Source organism: Amblyomma mixtum, chromosome 4 (assembly GCF_055824585.1).
Source record: "Amblyomma mixtum isolate Tamu chromosome 4, ASM5582458v1, whole genome shotgun sequence".
NCBI classification, from domain to species: domain Eukaryota; kingdom Metazoa; phylum Arthropoda; class Arachnida; order Ixodida; family Ixodidae; genus Amblyomma; species Amblyomma mixtum.
This window is the reverse complement of record NC_143015.1, coordinates 149,862,438-149,877,094: the sequence shown is the minus strand read 5'-3', so window position 1 is coordinate 149,877,094 and position 14,657 is coordinate 149,862,438. Positions and strand designations below refer to the sequence as shown.

Genomic DNA, 14,657 nt, shown 5'->3' with positions numbered 1-14,657 from the left:
GTGCCGAGCGGAGCACGTTTCTGAGCGCTGGCCAGTCCCGAAGCGCCCTCAGCTGCGGAGTCGATATGCGAAAGCAGCTAGGCCTAGCGACGACTAGGGCAGTCTGGGACCAGCGCGCAGGTCGTCGGCCGGCGTTGCCGCAGGCAGTGTCGCTGCCGAAAGATCCACTTTTAGCACAGTCATGCTGTCGTATCTCGAATCTAGAAAGCATCCTTTCTGGTAGTATGGCTGTTTTGTATTTTCTTGTGCGGATGTGAAGTACGCCGAGTCTGCCGGCCGGTAGGTCAGCCTGGATACCGTCTGCCGACGTCATAAAAGCGAGCTAAAGAGTGTTCTTGACGTAAATAATAAACCATGGGACAAGAAATGTGAAAAAAGTGTCATTTTTGAGGATCGTTGACCAATACTGAGCTGCTAGTAGAGGTAACAACTGTGATATGAGCAAATTTCTCACAACCGCGCCTAGCAGCTGCCGCTGGCGCGACGTTGGGGTCCGGCTCGCCTGGCGCCCGCTAGCTCCGCTGCCGAAGGCGTCGAGGAGATTGACCATACTATTATTTTATTGTGAGATGATTCTGTTAACACTACAGCTATTTGTGAAAAGTAGGCCTTTTATTATAGCGCAGGCGACTTCCGAAGCGCCGGCCGCTTGCTAAACAGGCTATAGGCCTAGCGACGACCACGGCAGCCAGGCAGCAGCAGAGCTCGTCGCCCGGAGCGCCCGCGAGCGGTGCCGTTGCCGAAAGCTCCCAACATAAGCAGACATGCTTTTTCGCTGCTCGAGTATAGCTGGCAGTTCTGATAACAAGGCGATCTTGTCTTTTCTTGTGATATTTGTACACCATCCCAAGCAGCGCTCAGGTACTGCTGCACGGCAGCGAAGTGTGACACCGGTTGTGGGCGCAGCTTCGGTAGAGCGGCGCAGCGATGCTTACTGGCATTTTGCAAAGTGTTTCGCATCCTCACGCGAACCCGCGAAGGCGATATTAGCGTGCGAACAAAAAAAAAAGTCGATGTCCTCACTCATTGGAATCAGATCTATCAGAATACGAGTTGCTGGGACTAGACGTGCAGTTTGTTTTCATGCGCTGGTCAGCACGTGTGTGGGAAAGCAGACGATGCAGCAGTAAGTGCGTCACAACTTTTGTGGGCCCACGTGACCAAGCGAAGCCCTCTGTGACGTCACTGTACAACTTGGCGTTCCGAAACCGAAACCGAAAATCGTTCACCTAAAAATGCTATAATAAATTATTCACTGTGAATATATGAATCTTTGGGTGTGTATCATGCTTCCTGGAGCCATAAGAAACGTTTGAAACTAAGAACGCGCGAACGACAAATTTGGTGTCTCCACCCCTTTAAGTGTACCCTCCAACTTTTTAATGCAAAAGCACTACTCACAAGGTCAAACCGGCTCACCGAGTTTGCGTGAAGCTTGACCTTGAGGGTGACCTTGGCAAAACCATATATAAATAAAATAAAAATATTTCCGCGACTGTGATTCGAACCCCAGGCGGCGCGAACAAATCAGCTTCGCTGGCCTCTGCGGGAGAGCACATAGCTGCTATCGCCGCAGTTTTTTTTTCTGTATTGCGTGGATAAAGTGCCGAAAAGAAACATCTAAGCATGCTTACACCAAAAAAAAAAAGGACGCCATACCTCTGCATGACCCACCTTCCAAAAAATCAAAAGTCTGGGAGGCACACACATGCATCAGAGCAGCAGCATATTCTAGGCACTATAGCAGCATATACTCCCCGCACCAAAGCGCATTGTTCACCAAAACAGTAGTCGAAATCATTGTTACGTTATCGCCGCAGCTGATCACGCCGCGTGTTAACCTGCAACACACACTCACACTGTGCACTGCACGTCGTCGTCTTCATCAACTTCTAGAACTATCGAAATAATTTCGTCGCCAGACATGTCGACGACCCAGCAAAGCAAAAGCAGGAGCCAGTCAGGCAAACCCATGGTTTCGCACGTCTACTCGGTTTAGCTACGTTAAAACGCTCTTTTCAAATATCCGCTTCTTCTCAGTCACCAAGTCCGCTCAAAGATTGAAATAATTGAAAGCGAAACTAAGCGGACTTTTCTGGCAGTGAGCCCGCGCGCGCCAGGCTTAATCTTATCTACATCCTCGCGACAGCGCAGGCACAGAGCGATAAGTGAACAAAGGAGGAAATGCCATGCGGCACGTTATCAGCGAACGCATTGCCACACAGCTGTTTTTTACGGGAATCGGCCGAGCACGCCGCCGACGTTCGCGCCAGTTCTTTCGCTTCGGTGCTAAGTGAACACTTCCTTGTTTGAACCATGTGTTCGGGCGCGTGTTGCATCGGCGCTCTGTCCTTCTTCCTCTGTTCGTTTCTGTGTCTAGTTGTACTAAATCATCAAGAGAAAGCCGCTTTACCTGACAAAGAAGACTACGATGCTTTTGACTCGGTGAACGTGGAGAGGGGCGCTGAGCACAGAACGGATGAAGACTTCCAGCACAGTGCGCCTAGCGACACCGTTGAGTCTGCAGGCCCGGACGATAGCTTCGCGGAGCTACGCGACAAAGACTTCGGACAAGGTACAATTGCCGACGCCTATGAATGGGCACATGACTGCAGAGCATCGCTTGACGACCCAGGCACCGACCACGAGTTCGTTTACCTTCGACGCCTCGCTCTCAACCTCGTCCGCAGCTCCAAGCTTGACGGCCGTGCGACAGCTTCGAATGTAACGTTTGAGATCAGGCTCTCAGCGGGTGATGTGAGTGTTTCTGACTCCAGTTCGTTCGAAGTCCTACAATTTATGGCTCAATACTGGCGTGAGGTGTCTGTTGCTGCGGCGTCACCATCGTCATCATCATCAGCTTGACTACGCCCACTGCAGGGCAAAGGCCTCTCCCAAGCATCTCCAATTAACCCGGTCCTTTGCCAGCTGCAGCCACCGTATCCCCGCAAACTTACTAATCTCGTCCACCCGCACAACTTTCTGCCACCCCTGCTAAGCTTGCCTTCACTTGAATCCACGCCGTTACATACCGTGCCCAAGCCCATTTCTTCCTCTTGATTTCGACTAGGATGTCATTAGCCCGCGTTTTTTCCCTCACCCATTCTGCCTGCTTCCGATCTCTTAACGTTACACCTACCATTTTTCTTTCCATAGCTCGCTGCGTTGTCCTTAAGTTAAATCCTTTTCGTTAGCCTCCACGTTTCTGCTCCATAGGAGAGTACCGGTAAGATATAGCTGTTTTTCTTTTTTAGGAAAGGATATAGCGCAGTTACTGTCTGATTTCTCGGTTGACACCTCAACCGCGCCGTGAGGAAAGGGAGGAAGGTGGGAGGAGAAGAAGAGAGGAAGAAAGAGGTGCCATAATGGAGGGATCCGCTATGCACCCTGGTCAATCCCCCGCCCTGGGTATGTGCCATTCAGCCTGAGGACATCATCATCACCATCATCTCCGGAATCATTTCGACCACCTTTAACCTGCACAGACATTGCACAGCACACGGGCACCTTTTTGCGTTTCGCCTCCCTCGAAATGCAGCCGCTGCGGCTAGGTTCGAACCCAGGAACTGCGGCTCAGTAGCCGAGCGCTCTAACCACTGGGTTCGCAAGGTTTAAACTCCGGTGATTTTGAGGAAAAGCAGAGCGCATAACTGGCTCCCTTGGTCAATGTACACCTCAATCGTGCTTTGAGGTACGTACATGGCGGTTGCGCCCATCAGCAAAAACCCATGCTTTTGCATAATAACCGCCAGCAGTTTTTAGTGCGAAATAATTTCTAGCCGCGCTCCCCACGTTTACGCGGTGTGTGTGTGAAGCCTCTAGCAAGTGTGACTGGCTCAATGGTTCGATGGACACCATTGCCTTCGCTTGTTCCGGAATATCATAGAAGGAGAGCAGGCGCTCCCCGGACCGTAGAGGGGGCTCGACGACCCCTGCCCGGAATGTGAGACCTCGGGCTAAGGAATGAGCCTCCTCGTTAGCTGCAGGGAGGCCGGCATGTGCTCCAGGTGAGAGTTATTGGGCGCTTGGGCTGCCAGAAGCGTAGTAAGCGAGCAGCGGTACGGGATATGTAGCAATTGGCAAAGCTGAGAATGGCAGGTTTGGAGCATGATATAATTTCGGTTGCAGATGTAGAAATGAGAGCAAGCGCGATGGCTGCCTCTTCTGCCTCTGTGGTGGAAATGGAGATGATTGAGCTGGAGGTTAGAAGCTTTGCTTCATTGTTGGCTACCGCCAGGGCCATATGAGAGCCTGTCGTATATTCTGCGGCGTCCACGTAGATCACCTCACGGTCCTCGCTATACTGTTTGTTGAGGGCCCGAGCCCTTGCTACTCTGCGGTCCCTGTCTCGCTCTGGGTGCATGTTCTTGGGTATGAGGGGGGGGGGGGGGAGGTATATGTTGAGGTTAGAGCGGAGGCTAGAAGGAAGGGGGGCTCCCCTCGGTAGGGTGTGTAATTGAGGTCAGGCTTATTTGGGATAATTGAGTGGGGCCAGCCTCTGAGTTGGATAGACGGGATATTTGTGCCGTAAAGGTGGCTTCTGTGAGCTCCTCAGAGGTGGTGTGGACACGGAGTTTAAACGCCACATGAGAAAAACGTAACACAGGTCTTCCCAGTACTTCATATCGCCCCTTCACCGTTTCTTTCATCGTTTGTTTCAACTGCATGTCAGAAAATAAAGCCGGGCATCGGAACGCTTGTACCCACCCTTGCCCGGTGGTGGGTTCCGAACCAATCACCTTTCGCAGGCGAGCCGGACGCCCAAGCCAATAGGCCACCTGTCGCCTCCGAACCTCTTTCTGTTCCCTTCCCTCCTTCCCTAAATGTGAAGAGCGGTGAACGCACACTATGCCGCATGAATGAAGTTGACCGTCTGAAATTTTAGGGCGAAAGCTCCACTCCTTACTTTTTGCACACTTCTACCTTCGCGCTTTACTTTTGCGCAGTTTTTGCCTTTCTTGGTATCTTCCTCCCGTACGAAACTGAAAGTCATCTTCAAACGAGGAGCGGAGGTTTGACTCTGACGTCAATGTCAAGTGACTCGCCACATCTCGTCACAGCTGCGCGCGCTGAGCCGACGGTGCTCGCTCCCCTCGCAACTGTGGAATCACGTGACTCGCTGCGGAGCCGACGGCACTCTCGCAACTGCCGGAAATCGCGTGACTCGCCGTTCGCTATATAAAAGCGTGTGGCGTGTGCTTACCGTTCACAGAAAGCCATGACGTACCGGTACTAGCGCTTCGACGATGTATCGTCGCCGCCCAAAGCCAAACCGTTGATACGCAATAAAGTTTAATCAAAGTGAGCTTTCGCTCGTTTCAGTCGGGTTGAACCACGGCTATTTTTTTCTTTCCACGCTACCGACTCACTCCACTCCATCCTCCGATGGCAGGTGAATGAGCTGGAAAAGATAGCCAACGAAGCCGGGACTAAGTCTCTGCAGCTGGCCCAAAAGCTGTCGACTCTGCTGGACACGGCAGCTGTGAAGCCGGACTACGCGGCGCGAGCCGTGGACTTGCCGCTGACCCGGCTGGCCAAGTCCTGGGTCCAACCCACAGGCCCCGTAGATGTCTGGCTTGTGGTCACGCTGTGCGCCTTTGCGGGCATCCTTCTCCTCATAGCGATGCACGACCGTCCCTGGAAGGTGCTGATCCTCCTGAGCGTCGTCTACACCCTCCTGTTCAGCTTCGTCTGGCACTGGGCCCTGTGCTATCAGGTGATACATGTTGCACTGTCTTCTATTTCGCTGGTAGCAGCACCTGCCATCGCAGGGCAGTGGCTTACGCTTAACCGCTGCACCACTGCTCCAGGAGCGGTATGAGGGCTCCTAGGGATATGTGAATGTAAACTAGAGAACGACCAATTCTGCATATGTGGGCATTAACCCATTAACCCAGAGCAGCAGCGAGAGCTTCGAGGTTAGCGCTTTCTGCGCTGGTTTAGCGGTGTTTTAGCTGTGTTTTAACGGTTCGCCCAGCGGACACTTAAACTCCCTTGGACGTCCCATGGACGTCTTGGACGTCCACAGGACGTCTAAGGCACTTCCAGTGCCCATTGGGCGGGCACGTGTGGGGCCTCCAACTAAACGTCAATCTACTCGCTGTCGCTATATAGGAGTGAAATCTGAACATTGTTAATTTTGAACTTCTGATTCGTCGCTGTTACAGACCTCTCCTTGTAGTGTCTGTTTTGCTGCGCTTGCTTGATGCCTATGTGACATGGCTCACACACTGCCCACTCATCTTGACGCAGGTGGAGCAGGGCGCCCGGTATGCGTTCGTTGTTCACAACACTGTCACGCCCGAGCACTGTCGACCGCAGTGGCCACCCGAATGGCTCCGGAGGATCACGGGGCACAACAGTAGCGGGGACTGCACTGATTTCTACCGAACTCTGGGCATTGATCCAATATGGGAGGTGAGAAAGAGGCTCGAGTTCCACGGATTGAGATCTGGTATTCTAATAATAATAATAATAATAATAATAATAATAATAATAATAATAATAATAATAATAATAATAATAATAATAATAATTTTATTTCTGCCTCAAAAAGTGACAGAGGAGCTGCAGAAAAAGCTGTCATAGACAGCTTGACTGAGCCGCAGCCCCCTATACCGGGCATTCTGTGAGGTTATATCTGGATATAAGGTCCACATGCGCAAATGGAAACGTGGAAGCGGGAAGAAAGAAATCTGTTTGCTCATGTCACCTGCTAAAACTTCCGAATGTCATTTTGAATGCGGCGAAGTGCAAAAGCTCCCGCGTGCTGTGCGATGGCAGCGCACGTCAGAGAACCACAGGTGGCCTGAATTAATCAGCAGTCTTCCACTACGGCTTCTCGCATGGCCAAGGTGCAGCATCGGGACGTTAAACACGCATACCATACCATACCATACCACACCACACCGTACCATACCATGCCATACCATGCCATACCACACTATACCATACCATACAATACCACACCACACCATATACCATACCATTCCATACAATACCATACCATGCCATACCACACTATAACCATACCATATCACATCACACTATACCATACAATACTATACCACACCATACCATACCATACAATACCATACCATGCCATACCATACCACCCTATACCATACCATGTCACACCACACTATATCATACCATACAATACCATACAACACCATATCATATCATACCATACCACACCATACCATACCATACCATACCATACCATACCACACCACACTATATCATATCTTACCACACCATACCATACCATACAAAAAATGGCTGAGGCTTAACTTCGTTAAGCCTGGAGAATGCGAAGCATCATCGTGTCGCGTAATTTGGAGGCGCACAACCACAGCGACGGCGCGAGGTGGGCCCCCGTTTCTCCACTGTCGTGACGTCATCGTGTCACGTGGTGTGACGTCATGTATCACGTGATTTGGAGGCGCACAACCACAGCGACGGCGCGAGGTGGGCCCCCGTTTCTCCACTGTCGTGACGTCATCGTGTCACGTGGTGTGACGTCATGTATCACGTGATTTGGAGGCGCACAACCACAGCGACGGCGTGAGGTGGGCCCCCGTTTCTCTACTGTCGACGTCATCGTGTCACGTGGTGTGACGTCATGTATCACGTGATTTGGAGGCGCATAACCATGGTGAAGGGCTGAAGTGGTAGCTAAAGTAGTATGCTTCGCATAATATCATAATTTATGCCAGGCGTTCGTTGACTTAATTGCTTTCAATTCCATACTGGCGGCCTCTTATTGCAGACGAATGCCACTGGATTCTTACAAATTCGTAGCTAGATGAATGAATAACAGACTGATAGCTATGATGACAGAATAACAACCAGCTGTCATGTCTTGAAATTTTGCTGGAAGAGTGTGGCAGCGGCAGTTCGCACAAAGCAGAAATAATGGATAAAGGCGTTTTCACTGGAGCGAAGTGCATAGACTCAAGTGGTGTGATGGTTATTATGGTGATGATGATCGTCATCATGCAGTGTCTTATATTAATGTTCATCATTCTCATTGGTCAAATGGTTGCTACGTGGTCTCAATATGGCGACGCCATGGGCGTCACGTTACTAAAGTCACTGGAACTCTTTCAACGTTACGACAGGCATAATACTATACATACTAGTACATGATGTCAGCACTATACGCGAAAGATATGAAAGTTGTTAGCTTAGCAACAGCTACTACGTACAGTTATTTTATGTGAAGACAGTCATTCTCGCTACACTTAAATCATAAAATATTGTTGTGCTCTGTATTTGAACTGCGTTCTCTATCATTCGCAATCACACTGTGTGCATAACTGAACGTGCTGATTCTCCATTTGCTGCCCCAATTTGTAGAGCGCATTCCCGACACAAAAATGGGCCCGCATACCACGTAACAACTGTGTCATAAGTATAAAAATGTAACCTTAGGCATTTGGGAACGGATGAACACATGTGCTCATTTGGTGGGGATGCTTGGCCCATTTTGACTCAATGCCCTGTGTTACTGCTGAACAACAACAAAAAGATGCTCTTAGCCACCTCTGACACATTCTTTGTCGCAGGTCAATCCGCTGTTCGTGTTGGCCGAGTTGTTGTCCAAGGCCGTGTTGAACTTTGTGGCCAACACTGGCATAGCTGCTGGGCGGTTCACGTTCAACTTTCAAGAGCTCCAGACCTGGTGGAACATGGTGACAAACATTGTTAGCGTCATCGTCACCTGCGCTCTGGGCCTGTTTGCAGCCATGATCTTCGGGGCAATCAAGGCAAAGGTGTTGGCTAGTTCGTCGCACAAACAACAACTGAAACGACGGACACAGGACAAGCGCCCACAATCAACTGAGATTTATTAAGGCGAAAGCCTTTAGTGCCTCATCGTTGTCGACAGAAGGTTGTCAGCAGAAGCTTGTCAGCCAATTCGGACCCCCACCGCAAAACTTTTAGAACTAGGTCTTCACAACACATTGGATGAAATTGTGGAAGGCGTGACAGTCTCGCAGTACGAAAGGCTGTCGGGAAGCGTTACAGGCAGGCAAATCCTCGCGAAACTAGGAATAAATTACGAGAGTCAGCGAGGTCCGAAAGTGGACATGCTTAAGAGCGTGCGCGATAGGCTGATGATCCCACCACTACCGAAAAACATGCATCCCGTCCACCACAAGGATCGCAGAGAGAAACGGGCTGAAGCCCTCGGCAAATGTTTCAAAAACTATCCGATAGAAGACGTGGCCTACGTGGACGCAGCTAATTGCGGGAGGGGGAGAATGGTGATAGCGGTAGCTAGCGCCGAGACATATCTCCGAGCCGGCGCTTCGATCACGACGGACAGTCCCGAAATTGCAGAAGAAGCCGCCATCGCACTTGCAATAGTGGGCACGGATGCGTCAATGATAGTCAGTGACTCAAAGGTAGCAGTGATGAACTTTGCCAAGGGGAGGGTCTCCCCTCTGACGAACGGAATCCTGCGGACTGCAAGGGACGACCGCAAAATTCGCATAGTCTGGACACCTGCACACGCATCCCTGGCTGGAAATGAAGCAGCTCACGAACTGGCTCGAGGTCTTGCTTTCCGAGCCAGTGGCCATACCGAGGGCTTCGCAGACAGGGATCGTCTTGTAGGTTAGAGAGAAATCACACAACATTATAGGCTCAATCGAACAAAGTACCCCGCTGCTGATAAATCATTGACAAAGAGTCAGGCCACCTCTTGGCGCCGTCTCCAAACTTATACGTTTCCGAACCCGGTTATGTGTAGTCGTTATTATCCGGGACAATATTCAAACGAGTGTAAGCAATGTAAGGCCAAAGCGGATCTCAACCATATTCTCTGGAAATGCCCTTTTGCCCCCCTGGAGGGACAAAAAATAAAGTCACTTGAACAATGGGAGGCTCTCCTACTCAGCTCCGATCCGGAGACTCAAACAAAAGTCGTCCAACTGGCCGAAGACGCCGCCAGGAGCCAAGACCTTCTGGCCGTCGTTTAGGCGGGGGGCCTATATGCCCTTCAGACTGTTGGCAATAAACGTTTTACAATCCAATCCAAAAAATCAGCAAAGGTGTCACGCTTTTGACGGGTGGAGTGTCCACCGAGATATATGTGAGACAGTTACTGCGTAATTTCCTTTCCTCAAATTTTCATTTTCTTCATTAAGGCCCCCTCTTTCTTCTTTCACTCCCACTTCCTCCCTTCATGTACGGTGCAGTTCGGATGTCCACCGAGATGACAGAGAATTACTGCGCCATTTCCTTTCCTCAAAAAGCGTTGCGTTCAAAGGGCAAGGCATCGCGCCGAACGGGTGGTGGTGTTCTGTGGACTCCCTGCCCAACAAACACAAAACCTCCTCAAAATCTCCCAAAAATGACCCATCGGGACATCTGGAATTTCCCCAGGAGGTGCTCATTTTTCCCGAACACATCTAAAAAACGTCGACCCACAACTAGCAATGTCCAAAAAGTTGTGCGTCCTATGGAAAGCCCCAAAAGGTTAATGCTCGATTTCTCGGCTCTGGTTCAATAAAATTATTCCTCCTTTTTCATGCAGCCTGCAGGCATCCAAGCGCACATATGTGCGAAATTTCAGGTGCATACTTACGTTACAGGTGGTGCAATCCACCTTTCCACTCGTCTGAATGCGTGCTGGCTCGGCCGTTCTGCACTTATCCGTTTACGTGAAATGTCCTAGCATTTTGCACACAAAGGAAATATGAACTCAAAAAGTCACCCGATTTGGCCCATATAAGAGCAAATAGCAGCGCCATACAGAAGTAATTTCAGTTTACTAGCTGTGCTCTTAGCACGAATTGCATCCTGTCGTCCATGCCGGCGACCGCACCATATACCACCACAATCAAAATGCATTCATGTTTCAGTCAAAGAAAAACAATACAGACCGAATTGAAAGTCCGTGCCGAACAAAACTTACGTTCAACAGCGCAAATCTGAATGAATACAAATAGCAGACGCAAGCGTATGCACCATTTAATACACAGTGTACATAACACTACGGCGCCATGCATATAATGATGGCCACTTTTTTCTCCAGCCGTGAGAAATCTGCAATATGAAGCAAGTAAAACAGAATACAGGCTGAAAGTTGATGCACCTTAAACGAGCATTCTAAGGGCTACAAAAGCATCTATGCACACGCAAGAGCAAACGTATGTAAAGAGCAACTTGGGTGACAAAAGAAAAGACGAGATGGGCGTACGCTGCAGACACGCAGTTTCAGGTCACGGATTTTCTTCAAGTTGAAACCCCCCTCACGCTTAGAGACTCGGAGCAAGCTTCACCGACGTGTTATCAAAACAGAAAAAAAATATTAGTTCTACTAGGCGAAAATAAAAAAAGTGCGAAAAGGACCTGCAGTATGCTTAAATAAATAAATAAATAAATTAAATAATTAAAATAAACCAACATACCTTGACAACGTTGCCTACGGAAACCCAGGGATGAAATACAAGGCTGCAACAGCTGAAACCATAAATTAAACGCAGGCTTCTGTCCTGCGCCTTCTCACAGCACAGCGAGCGCTCAAACATACGCGTTACACCCTCGTAACGATCCTGGGAGTTTTATTTTCTTGTGACTAAGCGTGGGGATAAGACTGCTTGGAGCCAGGCGGGAAGGTGAACGTGCTCAGGTACGTGCGGTGGCGCGCTGCATCCATGATGCGGCAGACCGCGCATGCGGCACAGTCCAGCTTGGGAGTCGATATCAAGGCACGATTAAACCAGTGGGAGAGAGTCAATATAACCACGCGAACACTGCACAAACTATACCGCTGCGGCAGGATGGCTGCGCGGTGGCGAAGTAGGTAGAGCAGGCTAATCCATGGACACTCGCAGAAAGAGAGTGGTGGGTCTCCGAAGGTCCTTCCCGCCTCAGACCGTAGTAGATGGCCACGCTGCCACCACCAACGTGCTGCAGTCGTCGGAGGCGCTGAGGAATGCAGGGTGCGTGCGAGGAGTCACCTATTGCCACGAACTCCGCTGCCGCGAACGCCGCCACCAACAGCGGCATCAGTAGGGCCGTGGAGCTGCGCAAAGGACTTGCGATGCGCCGCCGCGGCATCAGTTCCAAAAGGAATGGTACGGGCACGCCGAGGTGCGCGGGAAAACTTCCGTGAATCCGTAGCTACGAAGTCCACGACAGCCCAGTTGGCGTAGTGACGAGAGCAAGAACTGCCGCGCGCTGGGGCTTCTGCTCGAACGTCTCGGGCAGCGCGAATAAGCGCGCGCAAAATGGCGTCCGTCCAGCGAGGAAGCCGGGCGAGCGACGGAAGACCATTACTGCACTTCTGCTAGACAGCGGCGCAGCGAGGAGTGCCGATAGTCGGAGACGCCTGGAGGGACCAACACAATGTTGAAGTTGGGCGTAAGCTGGGAAAACGCTAGAAGACGTGAAAGCTGGTGACCGACGCTGCCGGCGGCGCGATGAAAATGCAGACCGCCGCCGCCTGCCTGCAGCATGGAGCCGACGGCCCACGTGCGAGAAACGCATGCGCCGAGAGAGATGCGGGGTTTACCGTATCCTTCGGCTGTTCGAATGAAACTGCTGTTCCATCTCTCAAAACGGCGAGTGCAAGAGGAAAACCTTCTCTCCCCGCAGCTTGTGGCGCGAGGGAGAGAGAACAGAGAGCGAGCTGTCAATTTTTATTTCTTGTTGAAAACCATTGGTCCCGAAAACGTTATACCCAGTTACCTTTCTGGGACCAAAATGCATTAATTCTTTTTTTGTTGCTGCTTAAAACTCTCGAAAGAACGTTTCTAGACCTTTAGTGGGAGCACTGCCTTTTTTCTTGTGTTTCTATGTCTTGCCTCTATGGTCTGGAAACGTTTGATAAATGCTGTACTGGGACTGGGACATTCCATCCTTTTTTGGAGTTTCTGAGGAGGTTTTGTGTTTGTTGGGTGGCAGCGCTGCAACACGCTGTCGCGTTCCACAGGCGAAGATACCGAAGAACATGCACCCCGTACACGACGATGGCAGGACTAAAGGCAGAGCTAAGCACCTCGCTAACAAATTGGACAAACTCCCGCCGGGGTCGGTCGCCTACACCGGCCGGAGGTGGTGATGAAGCGCGGCTACGGCCGCTTATCTGCTTTTTCGGCCAGCGTCCGCTTTGTCGGACGCGGTTGTTGCTGCGACGCGCGTCTTTTCCTTCCTTTTTCTCTTTCCTCATATCTTTCAACCCTCTTCTATCTGCACGTGGCAGCGGTGGTGGCTCGGCTGGAGCCAGTTGGCAGGCCCGTGCACTTTCCTTTTCATTCTTCTCTCAGTCGCAACAACAACAACGCCTACACCGATGCAGCGATCGGGAAAGAAGGCGACGTAACCTCGGTTGCCCTAGACACCGGGATCGCCACAGGAATCGAAAGAAACCGAGATCTACCGCCGGTAGAGGCGGGAGAGATTGCAATAGCCATTGCACGACCAGACGTGAAACACGTCGTCAACGATAGCAAAGCGGCGGTTAGGAATTATATAGCAAGGGTAGAAGTCAGCAATCGTGCTGCCAAAATTCTGACCGAATCATCTCTCGCCACTACTATAACTGATAATAACAGTTTTTGGAGTCGAACGCTTGTGTTCTTTGGAAACTGTTTTCGCATCAGAAGCCGCGTTCTACTCAAGACCGTCATGTCGGCGATCGGCAGACAGGTTTAAATTTATACAGTTTTTCGGCGCCACCAGCCTCAAAGCCTGCCAGCTCCTTCATTGTTCAATCACTTAACCGAAGATGAAAAAGGTTAAAGATGAGATATAAAGGAGTATTTTCCAAAAATATAACGCCTATAGACTTTGTTGTGTCGAATAAAATTCACTTGTCGTATTTGTCATTCTCTCTTTCAATGTATTTGTTTATTTTTTATGCTTCATTGAGTAGAAATATAGTTATTGTAGTGTAGCAGCCGCGCTCGCTCACTGTGGTGAACTGTAGTAGTGAAAGAAGACGACGTTCCTGAGGTGTGACGCTCGCTCGCAGCCCGAACGCTTGGCTTGCACCTTTGCTGAACGCTGCAAAGCGACCTATAGGTTCTGCTCAGCCACAACCCCATCCTACAATATTTTGGTTGCCAAAAGTGTTCGGACTACATATGCTTATATACTTACCAGCATTCATGTGTGTTAGCAATAACGTGGGCCACTGGCTTCTTGTGCCGCGCACTCAAGCAGAATTGTGCCAAGCGGGATGCATGCAGTGTAATGACGTGTGCACATGAAACTGGAAATAAATATTGTTATTATTGTTACTGTTTCCCAGACTATTTTTGTTTCCCATCGGCAAGGGTCACCGCCGCTGCTTAGGTTACTGAGCACGTGTCAGCAAATGATAGAAGGCAAGGCGCAGTCGGGAAGGGAACACTTCTGCACACTTGCCTCACTGCACATCGGATATGGACGATAAGGTCGAGATGCAGGAGAGGAGGAAAATGAGTATAAAAAAAAATGACGGAAGATTTAGTGTGGTACAGCCAAATGCGAATTAGGTGCGCTAACACTTCGGGTTCCCATTCATATTCTCCCTTGGGTAAAAAAGACAGAAACGTCCGACGGATGTCCGAATGCCCGAAGCAGGGTAACTGCCGGGCTTCCACCGGACGTCAAATACACTGCAACATATCTGATCGGTCAGCGTCCTTGTCAGCCTA

At 50.3% G+C, this 14,657-nt stretch overlaps 1 protein-coding gene across 5 annotated transcripts in view; it reads left to right on the top strand.

The window, feature by feature from the left end:
* Positions 1-2,248: 2,248 nt before the first annotated feature.
* The window catches only part of LOC149348737 (uncharacterized), a 34,028-nt gene continuing 21,619 nt past the window's right edge, over positions 2,249-14,657 (top strand). For 3 of the 5 annotated variants that reach the window (XR_016292807.1, XR_016292808.1, XR_016292806.1), the window contains exons 1-3: positions 2,249-2,757; positions 5,393-5,716; positions 6,253-6,417. Coding sequence is in view for 2 of the 5 variants with exons in the window: in XM_089588296.1 (XP_089444422.1) it covers positions 2,317-2,757; positions 5,393-5,716; positions 6,253-6,417; positions 8,571-8,858 (1,218 nt within the window). In the remaining 3 variants the exon portion in view is untranslated. Of the gene's footprint in view, positions 2,758-5,392; positions 5,717-6,252; positions 6,418-8,570; positions 14,403-14,657 lie in introns of those variants that run through there. The other 2 variants (XM_089588296.1, XM_089588297.1) reach the window with 2 other exon arrangements.